This window comes from Nelumbo lutea, chromosome 1 (assembly GCF_056320005.1).
Source record: "Nelumbo lutea isolate HS-2025 chromosome 1, American lotus-T2T, whole genome shotgun sequence".
NCBI lineage: Eukaryota > Viridiplantae > Streptophyta > Magnoliopsida > Proteales > Nelumbonaceae > Nelumbo > Nelumbo lutea.
In genome coordinates this window covers 192,836,904-192,862,893 of record NC_142684.1, presented here as the reverse complement: position 1 = coordinate 192,862,893, position 25,990 = coordinate 192,836,904, and the positions used below count along the sequence as shown (strand labels likewise).

Below are 25,990 nucleotides of genomic sequence, written 5' to 3'. Positions count from 1 at the left end.
TGTTCTCATTTTTTAATTTCTACATTTTCTCATTTTATATATTTTTAAATTTTACTATTTAGTTATGGCGACATGGATTGGCCCATTTGATCCAAATGGTTTAATTTCTTATAACCACCTAGATGAAAACACTATTTTTTCCAAGTAGATCTTAAAAGTATAAGTTTTTATGTTATTGGAATTGTTAATTTGTTATTGGAATTGTTAATTTATTATGTATGTATTTAATTATAGAATTTAATGATGAGAAGAAACAAAGAAGCCTTAAATATATGATTCAACGAAGGTGAATGCAAATTAATACCTTAAATGTTGGATTTAATGAGAGATAATTGAATGCATTGAATATCTTAAAATTAACTATTTTCAACCCATTTAATATCAATAACTAATTACCCTATTTGCCCTCATTTTTTTATCAATAAATTTAAATATAGAGAGGTAAGTTTTGTCATCACAAAATTCCAGAAATATTCTTGAGGCTATTCACACTTTTTAAAGTAGCATAAGTGTGTGTGTGTGTGTGTGTGTGTATATATATATATATATATATATATATATATATATATATATATATATGTATATATATAATACAAAGGCATGTATGCACATATAAATGCTTTATAAAAAAACTAGTGGAAACCCATGCGATGCACAAGTTTTGTTAAGCGGAAGCTAAACAATATAAATACATAAAAGTATACAGTTGTTTTATATTTTATTTTTTTAAATAATTAACAATTATGTATATTTTATATACTACTTTTAATAATTTTTTACAATACAAAAAACAATAATTAATTTTAGCTATGATGGTTCTTCAAATTGATGAAACCGACCAACCCGACCCAACTTGACTTGATTTGGTCGATTTTCTAGTATTTTCGGTCAACTTTAGTTCAACAATTTCCCAACCCGACCAAGTCAGGTCAGTTTTGATTTGGCCATTTATAAATCGACCAAAATTGAATTGATCTAACCATAGATATAATTATTTTATATTTTAAATATAATTTTTAATATGGGAAGTGAGAAAATTCCCTTATTTCTTAGTCCAAAATATGTTATATTATAAATTTAAATGATTTATTTATTTAGTAATAATATTTTTGTAATTTTTTAAATTTAAAATTAATTTTTGAGTTTAAATCTTTTGAGTCGATTGACCAAATTGATACAACTCAAGCTAAATGATTTTGAGTTCTTTATAAATAGAAAATGACTAGGCCTAAGCCCAATCCCAGCCTATCCATTAGACATAGATCTTGAGCCTAAGGCTGAAGCCTGATATAGGCAAATATTTTATATTATATTAATTATACATTATTAATAATATATCATATTTTATAATATTTTATATATTATAATATATAATAACTTTTTCACTACTATATATATATATATTATATTTTTTACTATATATAATATTTTTGGGTCGGGCTTAGGACAAGCTTATTTGGGAAACCCCAAGCCCAACCCAAAAAATAGTTGAGCCCAATGTGTAAAACCCAAGCCTGAGCCCGTGGGATTAAAACATTATCCAAGCATGATTTAGAATGGGCTGAGCTAGGCCAACCAGTTGGGCTACCTGGCCCATTAACATCTAGTTTCGGGTGACCAATTCTCTAATCCAACCAAGTTGGTTTAGTTGGCCAAACAGTCTTCAACTGAACTGAAAATGACCCATGAATACTCCTAATTTTAGATAAATTAATACTCTAGTCTCTGATAAATAGAAATAGTTTAATCTCAAATAATTATTGAGAATTTATAGTGAAAATACATAGTTATTGAAAATAAATTTATAATGAAAATAAAACAAATAACTAATAAATATACAATGAATACAATAAATACTAAAAATATATTAAATTAGTCAATAAATAGAGCAATATCTAATAATAGTTTAATCTCTAACAAATATTAGTCAATAAATTATAGAAAAAAATCCAATAAATCCAATAAATACAATAAATTAAATTTAAAAGCTAAATAATAATACAATTTGATGATGCACTTGGGTTGGCCAATTAGCCCACATTAAAATAAAATTTAATACAAAGGCATGCATACATGCAGGCTAGGCCTAGGCCTGGCCCAAAAAATAAAAAAAGTCCAAACTTTTGAACATAGGGCCAGCCCAATGCCCTAAAATCCAAGCCTAATATGTGTAAGATTGTAGGTTGGCCCCGCCCTTACTGCTAGGTTATCGAGGATTTAAAATTAATATTTTATCTATACAATAGAATTTATTTGAATGGTGTATTTTTACTAAAGGGTCAGAGGTATAAATTTTATACTAGTTAACTTTTCAATTCATTTTATTCATGATATATAATATCAAAGCAAGTTCTGCAGTGCTACAATTTATTTCCCATGTATTAAAATACGCTTCAGCAATTTCTAATACCCCACATTTGCCAACTTGCAAGTTATGAGGATCCCGATCCCAGACCCTGGTCTTGTCGATTTTGGGTCTTTCGCCCACGAGAACCCTGCCCATATCTACCCATAACACACTACCCCCCATGAATTGGGAACATCTCCCCCTGCATAATACTATGGAGGATGAGATATTCTCCATGTGTGACTGCGATAAATGTGGGTAAGAGATTCGGACTCGGTCTTATCGCCCCCGTATTCCAAGAGCAAGTTTGGCTGAACGCTAAGTGTTCACCTGATCTAAATTCGTATTCCAATGAATTTGGTGAGTTTAATTGGTTATGTTGGGTATTCGGGTCGGGTTGGTTATGATTTGTCTCTCCTACATTACCCTACCGAGGTTGGATTCAGTTCTCACAAAATTGTTTTCACATGGTTCTCACTTCTCACACTTTTTTCAGCTGTGCATTGGAAACATCTCCATACATATATCTTTTTATTTATGGGCAGATATTCTCAATACACGGGGGTGTGAAAACAGTCTAATATGGTTTTGTGAGGATCAAATCTGATTTCTGCCCTATCATGCCATAAACGTTTTGTTTGGAAGTCCAAATCATCTACCAACAAAATACATTCCAATACCCTACCAACACAATACATCTCATGTATGGAAGGTCTCACTTTCATGGTAAATCTCAGTCTTATGGTGAGATGTGTGGTGTCAGATGATATTGATAAAGGGTTGGAATGTATTTAGTTGGTACGAAATCTCAATTCAAACGTTTGAAGCTTACGGTGTGTTCCATCGCCACCGTTGATTTTTTAATGTACTTCTCAAATGGGCCATTCTTTAGGGAATTAGAATCTGCTCGCGCGCAACATATCCCCATGAAATATAAATACGAGTATCTTTTTCGATGTACGGCCAGGACATGATGTGAGGAGTAGATCCGGACTCTTCTTCAGCGATTTATTTTGTTATTGGGAGTGTGTGACTCTGTGGGGGTGGTTGCCAACTTATCATCCTATTCCCATTCTACTCATTTTTATTTTATTTTTATTTCGCGCGAATACTCGACCAATATTCATTATCGCGTTACGGACATAAGGCAACGATATTAATTAAAGAGAACCAAACGTGACGATCCAGTTTTAGTCGGCCACGGCTGAAGAAAGGACTTGAAATTACGATTTACGAAGTAGAAAGAAACGACACAGAGAGAAGCTAGAACAACACGAGCAAGCAATAGACAAAGAAATGATCGTGGGTTGAAGGTTCCCTAACCAGAGAAGAAAAAAAAAGAATAGACGAGAACGTAGAATAAAAATTAAAAAACCCAAAAAAATTGCTCCAATTTCCAGCACCCCGTCGTCGTCATATATATTTCTTTCCCACTCGTTTCTTTGGAAAACCGCCTGGAGCTGGGAAGCTGTCATATCTCCAATGAACGACTCTCAACGGTAACTCCCTCTCATTCCTTGTTTTGTTTATTTTAGTTCCAACGATCCAATTCAGTTCAACTGAATTCAAATCATCTGGTAGTAATCCATTAAGTTATGTCCAACCGAAGAACAATAAACCATCGACAAGAAACATACAAACCCATCTTTAATTTCTTCTCTATTACCTTCCACTCTCTGTTTTATTAGTAGTTTAGCGTTAGAAATCCATTGTTTGTTAATGGAGAACTACAGTTCATATCCTTACCACGATCCATATCGATACCCTCCACCTCCCTCTCTTCCTACCCCTGCTCCTCCTCCAAATTCAGATCCATACGCACCATCTCCAACACGACCATCTCTTGGTAATACTTATTCTTGTAATTCATCTGCAACTCATTCCTTCAATTATCAACAATACCCACCACCCCCACATTGTCCTCCTGCTCTTCCATACTCGAGTCATTCTGGGTCTTTAGAATATCATTATCCCCAACCTTCTTATCGAGCTATGCCCCTCTATCAACACCCATATCCCAATCCCCCTGTAATACATAATTCTCATCACCCTTGTCCACAACAACACAATGGCATTTTTCAATATGGTACATCGCATTACCCTCCGCAACAGACCGTTCAATATCCTCCACCTGAAAGTTACCTGATAGTTCATGGCCGTGCCAATAGCTTCTCTGGTTACCCCCACCAAGATAGTTCACTGCATACTAGTGTTGTCTCTTCTCCAAATCATGATGGTTTAGGTGATTCATCCCCATCCTGCCCCTCACTTTATCCTCCTGTAGATCTTCTAGGGAAGGTGCAATTGTCTGATCACCCTCCCACTGCCCCGAATTTGCCATCTCCACCACAAGTCTCAAATCCTCCTCTGAGGTTTCAAAGCCCAAGTGCTAGGTATAGTAACGGAGCGGATATGTATGGTTATCCTAATAATTCATTTTCGAGTGGTGGGGAGACTTTTTATTCAGGTTTAATTGCTGCATCTCCACAACCAGTTTTTTCCCATTCGGTTTCATTTGATGGCTCACATTATAGTCAGAGTCTGCAGATTGTGACACTTCAATCAGCTGAGGCATCTTTGAAAGTCTTGCTGTTACATGGGAATTTAGATATTTTGGTGTATAAAGCTGCAAACCTTCCGAACATGGACCTGTTCCATAGGACTCTAGGTGACATGTTTGCCAGATTACCAGTGAATGTCAGCAACAAAATTGAAGCTCACGTGTCTCGTAAGATAACCAGTGATCCATATGTCTCTATATCTGTATCTGATGCCATAATTGGCAGGACATATGTGATAAGTAATAGCGAAAACCCCATTTGGATGCAGAGATTTTATGTTCCTGTTGCCCATTATGCTGCAGAGGTGCATTTTGTTGTCAAAGACAATGATGTTGTGGGTTCCCAGCTTATAGGGGTTGTTAAGATCCCAGTTGAGAAGATATTTTCAGGAGAAAAGGTTGAGGGAACTTTTCCAGTCCTCAATTCAACTGGGAAGCCAAGCAAGCCTGGAGCTTCCTTGACCCTGTCAATTCAGTATACCCCAATAGACAAGCTGATGTTTTACCATAACGGAGTTGGGTCGGGTCCCGATTATAGTGGTGTTCCAGGTACATATTTTCCTCTTAGGAAAGGTGGAAGAGTTACATTTTATCAAGATGCCCATGTTCCTGATGGTTACCTTCCAAATATGAAGCTTGATCATGGAATGCAGTCTGAGAATGGGAAATGTTGGAATGACATCTTTGATGCATTAAGTCAGGCCCGTCGATTAATTTATATTACTGGGTGGTCTGTGTACCACAAAGTCAGACTGGTTAGAGATGCTCCTTATGCATCAGAATGCACCCTCGGGGATCTTCTTAAGTCCAAGTCACAGGAAGGTGTGAGAGTACTGCTGCTTGTATGGGACGATCCAACTTCAAGGAACATTTTGGGTTATAAAACAGTAAGGAAAATAACCTCCTTGTTGTTTTTGTTGTCATTATCATTGTTGTTATTATTATTACAAACTCATTCATTGAACATTATAAGAAGGAAAAGGTTAATGGAATAACTCCAAACAGCTTAAGCCCACAAGTGAAATGGTTAATATTTTGTTCCACAAAAATGAGGCTGTAGGTTTTATACCTTGATTACACTCACTGAAGAAAAGAGGATGATTCCTGATTTACTTATTAACAGATCAGTTTATGTGAAGATGATTTTCAGTTGGATGCTTAAAATTCTGAAACTAAAGCTCAAATGTTCACTATAGCTCAACTTTTGAGGTGGGTCCAGGATTTTAGGGAATTGAGAGTTGTATCCCCATTTCCCCTATCTGTTTCCCTGTCTGTATTTGTATCTGGGCATCATGTGTTTTATATCATATGTGTCCCCCCGCCCCCCCCAGGGGGGATAGCTTGATCACCTTTATTCTAAAGTATATTAAACATTTCTTTGTATAATGTTCAAATTCCATATTTGAATTCATGAAATCAGCTAATCATTGAATATTTCTTTGTATCATATCATACTAGTCAAGTTTTTGACTGTTTTATACAGCTACAGATTATTGTTGACATTTATCAATAATATCACGTACTAATGGAAGAGAAAAAAAATTACTGCGTGAACTATTCCTTCAGTAAATTTAAGAACTTCACTGACAATATATTACTAGTAATTTCTCTGGCATTGAAACATGGACATTTTCCTGATTATATTGTCAGTAATATCTTAAAGCTTTTGGAAAATTTACTTATCTGTATTAAAGTTCAATTATTCTTTTTGTATTTTTATCTTTTACCCATGAAATTTTTATTCATGCTAGTAGGATTTATTTTTAATTTCTAGAGTTTCTTATCACGTATCTCTTTCAGTCTTGGTGTTTGAAATTGGAAATTTGCAAGGAACTTATCTTTCTAAATTTTTGGTCCCCAGGAAGTTGGTGCAATCTATACACATCATCAGAAAACTGTCATTGTGGATGTCGATGGTGGTCATAACAAGAGAAAAATTATAGCTTTTGTTGGAGGACTTGATTTATGTGATGGGCGATATGATACCCCCAAACACACTTTATTTATGACATTAGAAACGGTGCATAAAGATGACTATCATAACCCTACATTCACGGTAACCTATTGTCCTTATTTTTGTTAATTTGTTTAACTATGTTGCTCTTCCATATTTCTGGTGGGCTTCACTCATACTTATGATTCTCAAAATGAGAACTCCCTCAATAAATCTCTACTCAACTTACTTAGGCTTTAGCTGACTGTTATTTGCTTAACCAATATGCTGAAAACCTTAAGACTGTTGGGATACATCAAGCCAAGCTGTTTAACATTTAGGACCACAACACACCAACATGCTTCTGGAGCCGATGTCTCGGCAGCTTTCTGGGCAGCTCTCACTCTAGCAGAAGGTAGCCCTCTCCATGATGACTTACAATCTAGCAGCAGGTAGCCCTTCCCCATGGCAGCATTAACTCTTCTCTAGGTAGCCTTTCCATTATGGCTTTCACTCTGCTCTAGGCTTCCCTTCTCCCAGCTATCCCCTTTTTGTGATTTGAACTTGAAATGTGGTGGTAGGCTCTGATACCATTTGTTACATACTTGACCAATACACCAAAAGACTCAAGACTATTGAAACACATCAAGCCAAGCCATTTAACATTTGGGACCGGAACACTGACCTTGCCCATTTTTCAGTGCACCTTGGTATATTGCAGTAAGACACTTCTAATGAACACCATAGGCTTGAAACCAATGGGTCAAGATTCATGTTTTAAGGGTTGGGGAAAATGTTCCAAACAACCTTACATGTTCTTCCTTTCTCCGGGAGGACAAACAGTGTATAAGATAGTCCAATCTATAATTTGAATTTATTTTAAATCAAATTATAACTTCAATACATGTAACTTATGAGGTGTGTGCATCATAATATAAGGTAAATTTTGTACCTTAATGTTGCTCATATTAACAAGCTGAAATTGCAATTCAACTAGAGGAAGCACTGTACTTTTTTCTTTTTTGATAGAGAAATTAAATTCATTAAAATAAAAAAGAAGATATAAAATCTGGAGCAAAATTTATGGTGCATTCTATAGAAATTGCTGCAACATAATTCAAAGGTAAACAAACCAGTGATAAAGCGGCACGTCACAGTGACATCTTAAACATTGTTAAAAACCTTAGTGGTAAGTATACCTTGTGTAACATGAACCAATGAAAAGTAAATAGACCATGCAGCGTCTTTAATGTGATTGGTTGAAATTTTGAGTTAACATACAGAAAATATTTGAAATGCATCATAGTTGAACTCAAGATCCAGTGATAAGATATCATCAATAGAAGAGGACTGAAAACCACCTACTATACCCGATACAATGAACCCTCTCTTCCTTGAAACTCTTCTCTAGGTAGCCTTTCCATTATGGCTTTCACTCTGCTCTAGGCTTCCCTTCTCCCAGCTATCCCCTTTTTGTGATTTGAACTTGAAATGTGGTGGTAGGCTCTGATACCATTTGTTACATACTTGACCAATACACCAAAAGACTCAAGACTATTGAAACACATCAAGCCAAGCCATTTAACAATTGGGACCGGAACACTGACCTTGCCCATTTTTCAGTGCACCTTGGTATATTGCAGTAAGACACTTCTAATGAACACCATAGGCTTGAAACCAATGGGTCAAGATTCATGTTTTAAGGGTTGGGGAAAATGTTCCAAACAACCTTACATGTTCTTCCTTTCTCCGGGAGGACAAACAGTGTATAAGATAGTCCAATCTATAATTTGAATTTATTTTAAATCAAATTATAACTTCAATACATGTAACTTATGAGGTGTGTGCATCATAATATAAGGTAAATTTTGTACCTTAATGTTGCTCATATTAACAAGCTGAAATTGCAATTCAACTAGAGGAAGCACTGTACTTTTTTCTTTTTTGATAGAAAAAGGAAATTCATTAAAATAAAAAAGAAGATATAAAATCTGGAGCAAAATTTATGGTGCATTCTACAGAAATTGCTGCAACATAATTCAAAGGTAAACAAACCAGTGATAAAGCGGCACGTCACAGTGACATCTTAAACATTGTTAAAAACCTTAGTGGTAAGTATACCTTGTGTAACATGAACCAATGAAAAGTAAATAGACCATGCAGCGTCTTTAATGTGATTGGTTGAAATTTTGAGTTAACATACAGCAAATATTTGAAATGCATCATAGTTGAACTCAAGATCCAGTGATAAGATATCATCAATAGAAGAGGACTGAAAACCACCTACTATACCCGATACAATGAACCCTCTCTTCCTTGAAACTAAAAGAAGGACCATTTAAAGATCACTTTAAATTATTGATGACACATCTTTTATTTTTTGCATCTTCTGCTATGTTATATACTAATAATTTCTAACATGTTTTATGCATAAGTTTATTGCTTCATTTTTTTGGCATTTAGTTATTATTAATTCTTCTTCTGGTCAAGTTTTAGGATTTCAATTTGATATTGCATATTTGACAAGTTTCCTTTCTTATGCTTACAGCATATTTGCAGTATTTCTGTACTGTTCGATTCCTCGAGTTCTTTATAACTATAATCATTGCATAAATGTCATATTGTTCTAATAAACATTTACATATTATATTCTTTAATTTGTTGCATTAAATATAGTATTCTTATTTGCCAGAGTACATAGTGCTCTACTCAATCAGGGGTTGGTGCCTTACGGCCATGGTACTGACTGAGGCGTTTTTTATGATAGCTGAAGTGGCTGAATTCAAGGACTTATTACTTTGTATTCTAGTGGATAAAGTAATTAAACAACGGAATTTGAAGGTGTAGTAATCAAACCAACTTCAGATTATCCATTAAGGAGCTCACAATCTCCCTAATAACTTATTCACTAAAAAACAAAGTAATAAGTTATTCAGTTCAGCCACTTCAGTTATCAAACAGCCTTCAATGTCAAATGGTTGGGACTGTTGTTAATGGTTCAGAAGTTTGAATTCAAAGTGTTCAACCAGTAAATAGAAAAAAGGAAGGAGCATTATAAATAAATAAACCACTAAGAGGAATGAATAAATGAATTTAGACCAAGTTTGACCAGAAATGGTCCTGGAGTTGATCTGAATTGTTTTGGTGACTGATTGATGGTTAGAGAAGATTCAATCATATAGTCCAGCCCAGTTTTCCAAATCATTATTAGTAACACAGTGCACAGATTTATATGGAAAATGCATGTATTTTTGAAATCATTTTTGTCATGGCAATAAGAGAATGGAAAACCTTTAAAAGCAAGCCCTTTTTTGGCCAAGTAGAATCAACTCAATTCAAACGTTAGGCCGTTACCAATAATTCATTTTTTGAAATTATAAATACTTAATTTTCTTTATGATATTTATTTGTTTATTTCCATCTGAGAAGGGATCTACCATTGGTTGTCCAAGAGAACCATGGCATGATTTGCACTGTAAAATTGAAGGTCCAGCAGCTTATGATGTTCTTACCAACTTTGAAGAGCGCTGGTTGAAGGCTTCAAAACCTCAAGGGATTAAAAAACTGAAAATATCATATGACGATGCCTTACTCAAACTAGAAAGAATTCCTGACATCATTGGGTTTCATGATTCTGCTTGCCTAAGTGAGAATGATCCGGAGTCTTGGCATGTCCAGGTAAATTGGATGGCTTATTACTGATATTAGATTTTCAGTAATTGATATGGTTCTTATAACTTTTTTCTATTGATATCCTCCAAAAATGAAGATTTTCCGTTCAATTGATTCAAACTCTGTGAAAGGCTTTCCCAAAGATCCAAAAGATGCTATAAACAAGGTGGGAAGAGAATAACATATTAGCTTTCTCATTTTTGTGGTTGTTGGATTCTAGGGACTACTTTTTATTATCATTTTTTTCTTCATTAGAGTTAATTAACTACCATGTTGAATGCAACAGAACCTTGTTTGTGGTAAAAATGTCCAGATCGACATGAGCATACATACAGCATATGTAAAAGCCATCCGAGCTGCCCAATATTTCATTTATATTGAAAACCAATATTTTCTTGGTTCATCATATAATTGGTCGTCATACAAAGACTTAGGTGAGGAACTATGACTACGCCCTATTTTGGTGGAATGAAGATTATCTTGTTGTTTGGGTTGTCAACAAACTGAAGATTCTTTACCTGTTGGACTGTTAAAATGTGATACTCTGTATCTGATATGATGTTACTCCAGCTTCTTTACATTTTACTTGTGATTGATATCTGTCCGATTCTTGAAACCAAGGTTTAATGTTTTTACTTTTATTTCTAAGTGCATTTTCATTTTACTAGAAAATAAATATGCTAAAGGGAAAAGGTGATGTTTGGAGTATATCCACTGAATTGAGAACTGATTAAAAAGAGCATGGATGTTTCCATTGAAAATTGCTGGGATGTAAAAATAACTATAATTTCACTTCCAAAGTCTACCAAGAAATCTGTGTTTAATTAGAATAAAGATCAGAGACAGTAATATGTGCTGCCATGCTGGTTATGATATATAGCTCATCATACATTCATCACCATTTTCAATTATCCATCTAAAAAGCATTTGATTAAGTATGTAAACATAAGAGACTAAATACTGTTCTTACCTTTTGGTGCTTAATATCAGGAAAAATTCTGTTCTGGCTTAGAATTGTCATCACTATCATTAGTAGGTTAGTTATGGCACTACCACTCTACATAGTTACAATACAATATTCAGATTAATTTTGTAAAGATATCAGGTCAAATAATAGCTGGTGCATCCTTCCAAAATTTAATAATTGTATCATTGTCTATTGGTAATACACCTTGTGGTTGTAGATGTGAATGTGCTTGAATATTTTTGTATCAACAGACTCAAAATAGAATTTAATATTTACCCACTGATTTCAGCCAGGTAGGAAGAGGAGAGAAAGAGAAGAGAAAGAAGAGAGAAAGAGTTGAAAAAGCCAAAATATAGGCTGGTGGCGCCAGACCCTGAATATATAGACTAGGGCGATTGTACAAAATAAAAGAAGATGAAAAGACAAAAATGCCCTTGCGGCACTGGGTACATATTACATCACTCCCCCTCGAGTTGGGACATAGATGTCAATCATCCCCAACTTGTCACAAAGATCATAATGCTACAATGAGTTTAATCCCTTAGTAAAAACATTTACAAGTTGTTCCTCAAAGCTAATATATGGAGTGCACACTTTTCCCTCCTCAAGTTTCTCCCTGATGAAATGTTTGCCTACCTCAATGTGTTTGGTTCTTCCATGGAGAATTAGATTGGCTGCAATGTTAATAGCAGATTTATTGTCACAATAGAGTGGCATAGGATCATCAAAGTGAAAGCCCAATTCACCCAACAAGTTCTTGACCCATAATAATTTAGCAACTCCATGTGACATGGCCTTGTATTCTACCTCTGCACTCGATTTGGCCACCACACTTTGTTTCTTACTTCTCCAAGTAACAAGATTTCCTCCTACAAAGGTACAATATCTGCTGGTGGATTTTGTGCCGTGCATTGAGCCAGCCCAAATCAGCATCAGTGTAAACCTTTACCCTCATATGTCCATGCTTCTTAAAGAGAAGGCCTATTCCTGGGAACTTCTTTAAGTATCTGAGAACCATGTTTGTTACCTATAGGTGTGCTGCCTTGGGTGCCTACATGAGAGGACACCCATGGCATATGCAATGCCAGGACTAGTCATAGATAAATAGAGAATCTTGCTCACAAGTCTTTATTACTGCCTTGAATCTTTCAAGATCTCACCACTATAATCCCCAAGTTTGTGATTGGCATAGGGGTGTCAATAGGTTTAGCTCCTAGCTTTCCTGTATCCTTCAAAAGATCTAGGGTGTACTTCCTTTGAGAAATGAAGATACCTTGTTGAGAGCGGGCAACTTCAATTCTAAGAAAGTAGCATAAAGGCCTTAGATCCTTCACTTCAAACTGTGTAGCTAAGAATTTCTTTAACCTTTGTACTTCTTAGACCTAGTCTTTGGTGATAACAATGTCATCCACATAGACAATCAAGAATGTCGTTTTTCCTTGTTCCTTCTTCACAAAGAGTGTGTGATCAATTTGACACTACTTAAAATCCATGTGTTGTACTGCCTAGTGAAACCTACCAAGCCCTTGGAGACTATTTTAGGCCATATAAAGATTTCTTCAATTTGTAGACTTTCTGTTCATTGCCCTTAGCACAAAAACCAAAAGGTTGAATCATGAATACTTCCTTCTCCAAATCACCATTCAGGAAGGCATTTTTTGTGTTTAGTTGATGAAGTTCGTAGTCAAGGTTTGTAGCTAAAGAGAGAAGAACCCAGATAGAATTCATTTTTGCAACAAGAGAAAAAGTCTCAACATAATCAACTCCATACACCCGTGTAAAGTCTTTTGCAGCCAGCCGAGCCTTGTATCTCTCCACAGTGCCATCTACATTATGTTTTACAAAGGACCCCTATTTCTCCATTGGTTCCTTTTCCTTGGGAAGATCTACCAACTACCACGTGCCATTTTTGTGTAGGGAATTGATTTCTTCCTTCATTGCATCTATGCACTCAAGAACAAGTAAAGCCTTTGCAATGCTCTTAGGGAGAGGAACATTATCAATGGAAGATAAAAAAGCACAAAACGATGATGAGATGTCCTCACAAGACAAGAAATGAATCATGGGATGGTGTGTGGTGCATGATCTGACACCCTTGCTTTTTGAAATAGGGAGGTTTAGATCACAACTTGAAGTGTTAATGTCAATAAGTTTAGGGGTATCGACTGGAATAATGGTACCTGGGTGTGGTGAAGGATCCAACCCCTGAGAGTCCGATGGCATTGGTTGGATAGCTTTTGGCGACTCTGTGGAAATTAAACTCTTTTGGCCTTGACTTTTGTAACGTTGTCTCTGGAAGACACAAAATGGAGGAGGATTAAGAAGAGAAGGCAATAAAACTTGTGTCTATTTCCGTTTCTTCTCAATTGGACTCTCCCCCTAAGGGGAAACAAAAAATAGGAAACATCTCCAAAGAAAGAAAAATTATAGAGACAAAATATTTTTTTTTGACACGGGGTCAAAGCAATGATAGCTTTGGGATCAGGTTTACCACGAGTAGGAGAGAGGTCCTGAACAAAACACTAACACCCAAAGGCACACATAGGTATAGGAAACATTGGGGCCTTAGGGAAGAGGAGTTGATGAGGAGACTTATTCTAGTAACCGAGATGGCGCCCTGTTGATAACATAGGCAATAGTTAGAATAACATCCACCCAAAATCTTTTTGGAACATGCATCTGTAACAACAGTTCCCAAGCAACTTCTAGAAGGTGGAGATTTTTCCTATGCAACTCTATCTTTTTGAGGGGTTCTAGCATAGGAGCTCCTGTGATGGGAGCCACAGGATGCAAAGAATTCTATGAGGTCATCATGAAAGTACTCCTTAATGTTGTCTGATTGAAAATTTTGAATCTCTGTTTGAAATTGGGTGTAGACCATATGCTGAAAATCTCTTACGAGTTTAGGGACTTCTTCCCGTGAGTGCATAGGATAAACCCAAGTATATCGAGAGAAGTCCTCAATAAAGGAGATGAAATATTTGTAGCCATTCTCAGTTGGAATATTAACAGGCCCCCAAACATCAGAATACACAATATAAAAAGGAAAATATAATCTTTTATTACGTTAGGGAAAAGAAGTTTTGCTTACTCAGTTGACACACTTAACACTAAAAATCACCAACTAACACAAACTTAAACAAATCTGGAAACAAGTACTTCAAAGACTCAAAAGACATATGGTCCAAACAATGGTGCCACAAAATAACTTGACTCTTACTCGACTGAATCAAAGACACTAAGACCGTAAGACCAACTTTATTCTCTAACACATAGAGACCATTGACCATGTTCCCTCTATCAATCGTCCTCCTGGAGGCCAAATCCTGAAAAATACAGGAGTATGGAAGATAAGATTACTGAACAATTCAAGGCATGTGTAATACTACTAATGGGCAACAAATTAATGGGTAGCTTTAGAACATGTAAAACATTGGATAATGAAAGGTCAAAAGGAAAAGATATAGATCCTTGATCAACAATGGAGGAGAATGATTCATTAGCTAACCTCACTTTATCTTTGCCAAAGAGAAGAGTGTATGATTGGAACAAGGTTGACTTACCAGTCATATGGTTGGAGGCACCAAAATCAATAATCCATGGGGATTCTAGGTTATTAGTAGATATATGAAAAGTAGAGGCTGAGTTACCTAACAAGGAAGCAAACGAAGTTGAAGATGTGGATCCAAAATCTATCTGTCTAAGGGCCCTATCATATTGCTCCAAATGGTCACAAAAGGATTTGATAATATCCTCCTTGGGATCAAAACAAGGGGGGCAATCTTGAGAAGAACTCATGGTAGAAAAACCACCCTGATGCTCATGAGATGCTAAGTTTGTCGAGGTGAACTTTTTCTGATTTGGATTCTTGCTCTTAGGGGTGTCAATTGGACTGGATTTGATCCAATCTGATCCAATCCGATGCGAGTCCATTATAAATGGACCAGGTCCAATCCAGTCCAATGAATATTTTGGACCATTATGGACTGGTCCAATTCAATGTCTGGACCATCCAATTTGTTCAAATTCGTTTTGATTTAGATTAGTTTCAACCCAAAGTTGGTCCATTGACACCTATATTCTCATCTTATATCAATGGACCAGATATTGGCCTAATCCAACCCAATCCAATATAAATTTATTACGGATGGACCAAGTCCGGTCCAATCTAATAAATATTTTGGACCGGATTGGTCCAATCCAATATGTCTTGTTGGTCCGTCCAATCCGTCCAAATTGATTTTGGACTGGACAGGGTCCAATCCAAAACCGGTCCATAAACACCCTTACTTGTTCTATTCTTGTGCTGATTTCTTGCTCAATTCCTGTTTCCACTTTGGTTTCCCATTCAATTCCCAACAAGTCTCACGGGTATGCCTGGATTTTCGACGGTGAGTTCACCATAGTTTATCTTTATCATCCATTTTGTTTTTCGTTTTCCCCTTTCTTGAACCTGTATTAACTTTTACAGCTAAAGCAATGGTCTCCCCCTTAGAATGATTCATAGAAAACTTCCTACTTTCCTCAAACTGAACAAGTGCATATACCTCTTGGACAGAAGGAAAACCCTTGCTGCCCAAAATTTGTACCCGAATGGGTTCACATATGGGATTCAGACCTAGAAGAAAAGCAAACACCCTTTGCTGTGAGAGTAGCTGTTTATTTTCTTTGGCATCTTTCTCACTCTCTCATTCAATGCTTTGGTAGTAAATTAACTCTTTCCATACTGAAGTGAGGACAGAATAGTAAGCTGATAAGCTCCTTTCTCCTTGCTTGCATGTTGAAGATTTTGCCTGTAACTGATAAATTCTGGCATAGTGACTTTGTTTTGAATATGTTGCCTTCACTTGTTCCCATATTTCTTTTGCTGTCTTCGCCCACATAAAGTTTTGCTTGACAGATGGTAACATAGATGTCAAGAGTCAGGACATAATCATGTAGTTCTCTTGGTCCTACTTATCATATTCAGCAGTACAAGCCCTAGGTTTATTTTCCCATTGATATATCCTGCCTTATCCTTGGCTGTAATATACAGCTGCATCTCCTTAGACCATGCCAAGTAGTTTCTGCCATCCAAGTGGGTAATAGTCATTGGAAAATTCAAGGAATCATGACCACTGTTCATTCCACCCTGATTAGTGGTGGTTCCCGAGGTTGCAGAGTCTTCAGAATTCATGGATAACACTTCCAAGAAGACAGCAATCCTTCTCTTCAGTCCACACACACACAAAGAACTGCACAGTCCTCACGTGTTTTTAACTGCTAAAACACAGACACAGCCTTTTCTGTTACACACATTCACAGGTCTAACAGACCTCTCCAAGGCTAATATGAGCCACATATCATTAATATACTGCTGTACTGGCCAGATGAACCAGGTCACTCGTGACCTACAAAAGGTTCCACATGCACACAGGTTTCTGGATCATCAGACCCACAAAAAGGGGTTTAAACTTCCTTTATACCATTTGGTTAAGGCAAACATTAACCTGTTCCTGGTAACAGCACCAAGAACCAAGAAAGAAAGAAGTTTTGCTTCTGTCCCTGTTCAGTCTGAGAGGGTTCTGGAGTTTCCAGTTGATGAAGGTCCAGCTCACGACCCACCGAACCAGCTGGCGACAGCTCACAATTAGAAGGGAACTTGCATCAGATAAGGACATCTAGAGAAAACCATGCAGCGGATAATGTCGACAGCTCACATATCTAACCTGCATTGGATGATGGTGGCTATCGGACGGTGGACGCCAAGTCCAGTTCCTAGTTGTTTAGTTGTTTTACTTTCCTAGTTATTCTACAAGACTACCAGTATGTATTATAAATAGTTCTATTCTGAGTTTAATGAGACACACAAGAATTTCTTATCACCCTTTTCTCTCTCTACTAAGGCTACGCCTAGTTTTTTTTCTTTCGTGAGGCTTCAAGACCGAAGCCCGACTCGGTCGTCTGGTGCTTGTTTGCCCGGTCGAGTGCATCACGCTGCGTCACTGGTCCAAGAAAAAGTAGAAAATGGAAGAGAAGGTAACATCTGACCTCTTAGAAAGTTTCAGTCAATTATCTACCTGCTTCTGGAATCCCTATTGTTGAGTTTCAGCCCAGAAACTGAGGAGAAAGTTGCAGCCAAAGAGCTCTCGGGGAGTTTCAGCCCAGAAACTGAGGAGAAAGTTGCAGCCAAAGAGCTCTCGGGTCCAGGACAAACTAGTCTTCTCCATTCTCAGTCCAAGGAACATGAAAGGAGTGCTTCAAACAGGAAAGAAAATATTTACAGAGCACTGTCCTGCTCTGATACCATGATTTCAGTCAGGTAGGAAGAAGAGAGAAGAGAAAAAAGAGGAAGAGAAGAGAAAGAAGAGAAGAGAAAGAAGAGAAGAAAGAGTTGAGAGAGCCAAAGGAATAGGCTGGCAGCGCCAGACTTTGTATATATAGACTAGGGCGACCGTACAAAATAAAAGAAGAAAAGACAAAAATTCCCTTGTGGCACATAGTACATATTACATCACCCACTTTATTTTAAATTTATATGATAGCTTATTTTAATTGTTATTTTTCCATTTAGTTTGGGATATGTGTGGTACTTTTGGCAGTTCTGTTTTGGGGGTATTTAGTTGGTCCTTGTGGCTTTTAATATGTGGTGCTTTTGGCAGTTCTGTTTTAAGCATATTATCTGATCCTTTGGTGCATTGGGCATTTTGGAGTTACAATGTACCATTTTAAATTTTTTCTGATGCCATTGTTGGATACCCAAATCCAAGAAAGGCCTTTATGATATTTTTACTTACCCTATTGTTGTGCCCCAAACTCATGGTTTGGCTTGAAGCAGTTGCACGAGGAAATGCTGTAAGGTTCCTGTATTAACACTCTCAGAATGGACTTCTCACTCTAAGTTGCTTTTGATTTACTAGTTGTATTTATCAGAAATTGTTACTAAGAATTTCCACTTTTTGTTTTTACCATCTGTTCTTTGTTTAAATAACACAAAAAAAAAAAATGTAGTCCCTCGCCTTTAATATCTTCTTGGCTACCACTTTAGAACAGGACGAGAACCCTGGAGTTATTGGTGATTTTCAATACTTCTATTTTATTTAATGAATGTAGATGTGTGCTTATATGCAGGTGCTAACAACTTAATACCAATGGAAATTGCTCTAAAAATCGCTAATAAAATCAGAGCAAATGAGAGGTTTGCTGCCTATATAGTTATTCCAATGTGGCCAGAGGGTGTTCCAACTGGTGCAGCTACTCAGAGGATTCTCTTTTGGCAGGCATGCTCCAGCTACTTTCTTGAAGTCCATTCTGAGCCATGAATATAGGGTTTCTTTCAAATAATTCTTCTTTATCCTTTGAACTTAATGGTTAATCTGATTAAATCTCTTTAAACTGCGTGGACCCATCAAGTTTTTGGGGAACAATGATTTAATTATTATTTCTAAATTCACATTAGATTTCAAACTCCAGTGATGATCTTGACTTGCACTTCTTGCCCTTAGTCTATTTAGAGGGTGCTTGCATTACGTGTGAAATGGTGAAGAAGGATTTCCTATAGCTTAGCTCAAGCAGTTCGGATTATGGTTTGATGAAATGAATTGTTTTCTCTACACTACATGCTTATGTAGAAGATTATTGCAACATGATATTCTCTTACACTGTTGATGCATGGGTATGGCAGATCAGTTATTACTCATCAACTCTCTTTTATGTGATTATCAGTTATTACTTGCTGGTCGTTTCTTACTACAAACACTACAAGAATGCAATAGCAAGAGCCCAAACATAAATAGCAAAGTCAACTCTTGGTGGAAAGAGGGGTCAAATGTCAATAGTCTATTTCATGCCTATGTACGTCTAAGACCTTTATTAAGGGTGGGGGCAGGGAGCCTATCTTTATCCATCTCCCAGTGCCATTGCAATCACAGAACTTATTGCTTCATATCTTGTGTTTGAACTTTATTATTTTTATCCCCATAACATAAATATGATTAGAAATTCTGTACATATCTATAGGAAATTTTGGTCATGATCCACATGGGAAGATAGAGGACCATCAAAAGACTGAAAAAATGCTTTTAAGAACATTGCACCAACTGTTCAAGTTCTATAGAACTCCATGATTGAATGTGGATCCTTGTGGATAGACTTGGCAGTTAATACCAAGCCATTTAATGGACCTTCATTGATGTGGACTAGTACTTCAGTTGAATGAAAATTGTTGCATATTCTAGGAAGACAATTTTCAATCTTCAGGATCTTGTTGAGATGCATTTAATTGTGTGCAAGAAATAGCATCAAGGAACATGAGTTGTACTATAAACAAGATGGTAAATTAGGTTCCAATATTAATTTATTTTCTTTCAGATAAAGATTGAAGTTTATTCAACTCAATCATGTTCTAATGTGCAGGCATCTCTATCAATGTTTTTTTGGCTCTCTCATCTCTATCAATTTCTTGTTGTTCCATGTGTGAATTCTGTGAGATGCTTTGTGCACCATCTGAGTGCAATTTATTTTCTGTGATGTCAATGTCATATTATTTCTGTCAATCATTCATATTATTTCTGTCAATCATTAACTATCTCTAAGATTAATTGAACTATAGTTATCTCTTTACACAATGAAGTAGCATTTTGAATGTAATATGAAGGTGTTTTACAACTTAGAGAATACATTTTACAATGTGGGAACTTTACATTTTGTTTAACTGTAGTTATTGTGGCAGAATAAAACTATGCAAATGATGTACGGGACTATATACAAAGCATTGGAAGAGGTTGGGCTAGAAAAGACGTATGTTCCAGAAGATTATTTGAATTTCTTCTGCCTTGGCAATCGTGAGGCTGTAGATGGAAACGAAGCTTCCTATGTAGAAAGCCCTAATGCAGCAAACACACCTCAGGTAAACTCACTTATCCCACTATCATTAAATCTCTTCTTGAAATACATATTTTCCTTTGATAGTTTGTTGTGTTTAAACCAGTTGCAAGAAACATGTACATTAGTTGCAATTGTTTCAACCTGAAGTGGATCAACTAATTACATATTCATAACCAAAACTCTTTTTGTGATAATTGCACCAAGCATATTGCTTGGTGTCCCTTTGGAACTGAATTTCATTATTCACAATTTTAGCAAAAGAATATAATAATCCTTCAATTCTGTGCAACTTAAATGTGTTGCATATCGGTTGCACAGGCACTCTGTCAAAAAAGTCGGCGCTTCATGATCTATGTTCATTCAAAAGGAATGATTGTTGATGATGAGTATGTAATATTAGGATCAGCAAACATCAACCAGCGCTCCATGGAGGGTACTAGAGACACCGAAATTGCTATGGGTGCCTACCAACCTTCACATACTTGGGCAAGAAAACTGCGTTCTCCTCGTGGACAGGTAAGCTACGATCAGATGAAAGCTTTTCAATTTATTAGTTATTCATCTAACTTCAAACACTGATTAATCTTGATTTTGTGTTTTTCAGATATATGGATATAGGATGTCACTGTGGGCAGAGCACATAGGAGCTGTTGAGGAATGCTTTACACAACCAGAGAGCCTAGAATGTGTTAGGAGGATCAGGTCAGTAGGGGAGTTGAACTGGAAACAGTTTGCAGCTGTGGACGTGACAGAGATGAGGAGCCACCTCCTAAAGTACCCAGTCGAAGTTGATAGCAAGGGAAAGGTGAAGCCTCTTCCTGGCTGCGAGACTTTTCCAGACGTGGGAGGGAGCATAGCGGGAACATTTTTTGCCATCCAAGAAAATCTCACAATCTGATCATTCTTGTCAATCGAGACAAGATTCATAGTATACAGGGTTTGGGTCCATTTATTGTATAGTGCTCAACATAACAAGGAATGGATATATATATATATATATATATATATATATATATATATATATATATATATATATATATATTTTTTTTTTTTTTTGTGTGTGTGTGTGGGGGGGGGGGGTTGAAATGGATGTGTTGACTGTAAACTCTGTGTCTACATTTATTGAGAAGGATCAAGATTTTACGACAAAAAAGGGAGCTCAACATTCGTTTTCATCAAGTTGCAATTCAGTAAGGCCAACTCAATGGACGATTACACTTGGAGAAGTACTGAAGTAGGAGCCACCAAACCACGCTGGACATCAATCTGACTTGCTTTTACCAACCATTGATAAAGAGACCTACAGACCTTTTCTTCTGCATACCATAGTTCATCTTTTATAGACCCAGCTCCCTCAGAGGTGAATATTGCAGCAAGAAGTCATCACTGCTGCTTGTGCAAGGCAATAAGAAATTGGGGTTAGAAGCTACGGTGGGACTATTCAGGCTTTTGATGCGGGTCCCACCCAGCGTCGTTTAGTGCGTTTTACGGGCAACGTGTCGTTTAGTACTCTGCTATTACATTTCTCCCTAGTCGTCTTGTCGATGCCTCTTTCTCGCCTGAATGCAGAATACCTGCTACAAAAACAAAATCCCACGAATGGTGCTAATATTAGGGCTTCGTTTATCCTGTGAGTGATACTCAGATATCCTAAAGGGAAGGGAAAATGAGTGAAAGAGGAGGAGATGCGAAGAAAACAAAGTGGCCGGTGATCAAACCCAAGCGGGATCTCCAGATTACGCGCCTCAGAGATACCCATCTCTTCACCGTATGAATCCCTCTTTATTTGTAAACTTTTATTTTATTAATTTAATCTTTATTTCACATGTAGTCGTCGAGAAATCTATGCAAAGCTTTTGCTTTTTTTTTCTTTTTTTTTCTTTTTGGGTAAGAGCAAATAAATTGTTTCACATAGAGTTCTAATGAATTAGGGTAGCAATTACTTGTTATTGAGCTAAGTAATAGTGAATTGTCTGTTCATTATTATGCACGAAAGTCAATATTAGGAAATACCCATTTGAATTTTATGAAGATACCATTTGTTCATAAACTAATTCTTGTGATCCTAAATTGGGTTGTCATAGACTTACAGTTACAACTTCGTTCAAGGTTTTCAGGTGCAGAGTTTCCTCACTTCTGCTGAATCTAGGGCGTTCATTAAAGCTGCCGAATCTATTGGTTTCGTCCACCAAGGGAGTCTTGGTCCAACAAGAGGGGAAGCGTATAGAGACAACGATCGCATTTCAGTGAACGACCCTGTTCTTGCTGAAACCATATGGGAATCTGGCCTTAAAAGTTTTTTTACCGATATTAAAATTCGGGGGAAAGTTGCCGTCGGCTTAAACCCAAATATTAGATTCTACAGGTAGATCAATCTTTCCAAAGGGGTACCGTAACTATAGAAATTTTTTATGCAAATTAAGATAACTTAGTGAAGATCAAAATTAATATGTCGAATCATCTGTTAATCGGGTAACCATGATTCTGCCTGTAAGGAACTCATGTCGATTTGATGAAGTCAGCTGCTCTCTAGTGTAACCCTCCTATTGTTTTCAGTTTGCCTTGCGGTTAACAACATTCCCCTATGATGAAACAGAGAACCTCGTGATGATGTTTCAGCACAAGAACCATTGCGCCACCAGCTTAAGCATCAGAGTCCCCTTTATTTTTTACACCAGATTTCCCTTAGAAATGTTTTCACTCTTGAATGTACTTTGTGGGCTGTATTTCAGGTACAAGGTGGGCCAACGCTTTGGGCGACATATTGATGAAAGTGTTGATCTTGGTGATGGCCGCCAGACACATTACACACTGTTAATATATCTAAGTGGTGGGTCAAGACAGAAGGCAAATGGTGATCGGACCAACAACCGTGATTCTTCTGAGGAGCCTCTAGTTGGAGGGGAAACAGTCTTTTATGATTCCAGAAGAGGTGTTGTCGCTGAGGTAATTCGTTTAAATTCTTTTAATTTTTCCTAAAATGCATTTTTTTTTCTGTTTTTTATTCCTTAGATGAACTGCAGTTATCATGTTCTTTGGAAGGATCTGGCTTTTAACGTGAATGGTTTACATATGAAGGTGGCTCCTATTGAAGGGATGGCACTCTTTCACATTCATGGGAATAAATGTATGCTACATGAAGCCCGCAATGTTACAAAAGGTGTCAAGTATGTATTTCGTTCTGACGTAGCTTTTGCCTGACAAGTACAGAATTTGTCAATCAAGCAAGAGAGGTAAGCTACCAGTTTTAAGTTTCTCTCCCAGCTTGTATTCTAATGTGAAGTTGTTCTGTCTTCTGGTGAGCTAGCTTCATGATGTTCTTTTGTTTCTCTTTTATATATTTATTTGTCATTTATAACCATCATGGCTGTATTATTGTGATAAATTAAACTGGAATTAGAAGTAACAACATCTACTTATTCATTTGAGATGGGAGAATCAGGTTAGCTTGGAGGTACAAGTAATGAAAACCATAGGTTGTGCAATAGATGTCTTAAATGAGAAATGCTTTGCATTTTTTCATGTACAAGCTATGTTTGTAATCCCATGGAAATCACATAACAAATTTCAGTCCAAAATAAATTGTAGAAGTGACACTTTGGTATTCACTATTCATGTGGGTTTTTGGCAATTTCTTTAATGATCTAAGATCCAAACATGGTGTTAGGAAAATGAAACCATCCAACAAAAAATTCCGACAACAATTATCTATAGCAGGTTGCCATTTGATCTTGAATATCGGCTTGTAAATGGGATAGTCTGGTGAGGCCTAACTCTGGTTCTTGATCACCAATTTATTGGTGCTTGCTGAAATTGAGTCAGTTATGTGTATGAAGAGAAGTTTTTTCTTTCCTTGAAGAAGTCCTTTGTTAGAGAAATACAAATTGTATATTTAAGTACAAATAAGTCATGGATCTTTTTGTGATCTTTGAATTCTTATCATGGAAACTGTGATAGAACCACCTTAATGATTGGTGGATGTGTGTTTGCTGAAATTATGCATTATAGATAACCATAATGAATGCATAGGCTATTGTATATACGTTTAGTGGCATCAATGCTGTAGAAATGATGGTCTAATCACTAATGGATTCTTTTGTATATGGTAGGTATGTATCTTTAGTGTCATATGTCGGTCACAGTAGCTACTGATAACATTACAAATGCCACCTCTTAAGCTTGTACTGTGCTCACATGATCTTGTAATGCTTGTATGTCAGTTGTAGGTTTACTTTAGAATCATGTATGCAGTACTGGGGCGATATGTCAATTGTCTCCTAGGTGAATCAATTAGAGGAAAGGGGTAAACAATCCCAAGAGGCATATAAAGTGGGACTACAGCACCCAATAGCCATGACCAAAACGTAGTTTTGTTATAATTTGCTGCATCTACTCCAACTTTTTATTCTTATTAATGTATTTGTTTGTTTGTTTTCATTAAGCAATGCCCATAAAAATAATGTCTGTCATTTCCTTTTTTTTGTCCTTGTTACTCAGGATCAAGCTAAGCATCTTCACTGACAGAAAAAAGCTTTTGATATTCACAAGTGTTCGACCCCAAAACTGAAGGCAGTGCTTTTTTACCTTTGGTCATAGGTGATACTTTTTTTTTTTTTGGAGGGAGGGGGGGGGGTTCTTATGTTAGAATGGGTCTTTAAATATGGTGTACCTACCTATTGTTTTTGTATTCATTCTTTTTTGTCAAAAGTTCAAGCAGAACATGAGAAGATGATGTCGAGTAACGTGAAGGCTTCCTAATATTTTTCCCCCATGTCCCCGATGCACCAGCCAGTCACCAACTGCAGAGGTTTTCAAATATTTTGGGGAGGGTGGAGGGCCTGCCTCAAGTCTTGATTCCGCCCCTGCCCATGCTCGATTCTATCCTCTGGATGCTCGTCCAAGAACTTGGTCTGATATGCACCCAGATCTAGCTGAGAGTTAGCATTAGGACAGGCCTTGGAGTTGGGGCGAGTAGAGTTTCATTTAAAAACTAAATTGTCTTTTTAGCCAAGACTGGGACATACAGTACATGTAGCCAAAAGGTGTATAATAAAGGCTAAATGCTACAACCTGAACTAGTTGGGCAAGGCAACCTAAGCAGGCTATAGGGAACTTGTTCAGTTAAATTAGGCGTGCCTGACTCACTATATGAATCTTAGATAGAACTCCCACTTGTTTACGATTTATTTGCGGGTTAGAGGCTGTGAGACTGATATTAGATGATAATGGGGCATGCTGTGGAACCAATCCACGCCAGTAATAAATTCAATGGGCTCGCTGTAAAAGATGCGGGTCCTATGTATTTAAATACTGGCGTGAAACTTTATCATTGGTTCCACAGCCCAGCTAAACCTTGCTGAGATGATACGTTTCAAATTCCTCCAAGCTCCTGCCACAGAATCAATAATCAAATTTTTTCCGAGAATTACGGATAGGCCCAATATAGATTTCTGATTTCTACTGAGTTAAAATATTAAAATATCAAAAACCCATGTCTGCCTGTGAATTAACATCAATTCTTACTTGGCATCCACCTATCTGTACTTTGGCCTAAAAGGCTGAATCGTCATTCTTCCAATTTTTTTTTTTTTTTTGGTAAGAATCACTAATCATCGGGTATTGAAAAAATCTCATGATTAAATATCT

General features: G+C 36.7%; 2 protein-coding genes across 3 annotated transcripts; both read left to right on the top strand.

The window, feature by feature from the left end:
• The first annotated feature begins 3,459 nt into the window (after positions 1-3,459).
• LOC148880089 (phospholipase D gamma 1-like) lies at positions 3,460-21,359 on the top strand. The gene is made up of 9 exons (XM_088961910.1): positions 3,460-5,870; positions 6,758-6,963; positions 10,270-10,518; positions 10,610-10,678; positions 10,799-10,946; positions 18,590-18,738; positions 20,190-20,366; positions 20,663-20,860; positions 20,949-21,359. The coding sequence occupies exons 1-9, from the start codon at positions 4,067-4,069 to the stop codon at positions 21,240-21,242; spliced, it is 3,294 nt and encodes a 1,097-aa protein (XP_088818036.1). The 5' UTR covers positions 3,460-4,066; the 3' UTR covers positions 21,243-21,359.
• A 305-nt stretch (positions 21,360-21,664) lies between these two features.
• Positions 21,665-25,115, top strand: LOC148880088 (2-oxoglutarate (2OG) and Fe(II)-dependent oxygenase superfamily protein). Of its 2 annotated transcripts, none has more exons than XM_088961908.1 (6): positions 21,665-22,112; positions 22,462-22,709; positions 23,077-23,290; positions 23,423-23,577; positions 24,842-24,940; positions 25,062-25,115. In XM_088961908.1, the coding sequence occupies exons 1-4, from the start codon at positions 22,011-22,013 to the stop codon at positions 23,543-23,545; spliced, it is 687 nt and encodes a 228-aa protein (XP_088818034.1). In that variant the 5' UTR covers positions 21,665-22,010; the 3' UTR covers positions 23,546-23,577; positions 24,842-24,940; positions 25,062-25,115. The 2 variants fall into 2 exon arrangements, with proteins under 2 accessions (XP_088818034.1, XP_088818033.1); XM_088961907.1 differs by having other exon boundaries at positions 25,053-25,115.
• The last annotated feature ends 875 nt before the right edge of the window (positions 25,116-25,990 follow it).

Excerpts from the sequence above, each read along its gene's own strand:
- LOC148880089 (XM_088961910.1), top strand. The coding sequence starts at position 4,067 with ATGGAGAACTACAGTTCATATCCTTACCACGATCCATATCGATACCCT. Across the intron at positions 5,871-6,757 it reads ATTACAAACTCATTCATTGA|TTGGTCCCCAGGAAGTTGGT; the intron begins ACATTATAAGAA and ends CTTTCTAAATTT. Across the intron at positions 6,964-10,269 it reads ATCATAACCCTACATTCACG|GGATCTACCATTGGTTGTCC; the intron begins GTAACCTATTGT and ends CCATCTGAGAAG.
- LOC148880088 (XM_088961908.1), top strand. The coding sequence starts at position 22,011 with ATGAGTGAAAGAGGAGGAGATGCGAAGAAAACAAAGTGGCCGGTGATC. Across the intron at positions 22,113-22,461 it reads GAGATACCCATCTCTTCACC|GTGCAGAGTTTCCTCACTTC; the intron begins GTATGAATCCCT and ends CAAGGTTTTCAG. Across the intron at positions 23,291-23,422 it reads GAAGAGGTGTTGTCGCTGAG|GTGGCTCCTATTGAAGGGAT; the intron begins GTAATTCGTTTA and ends TTACATATGAAG.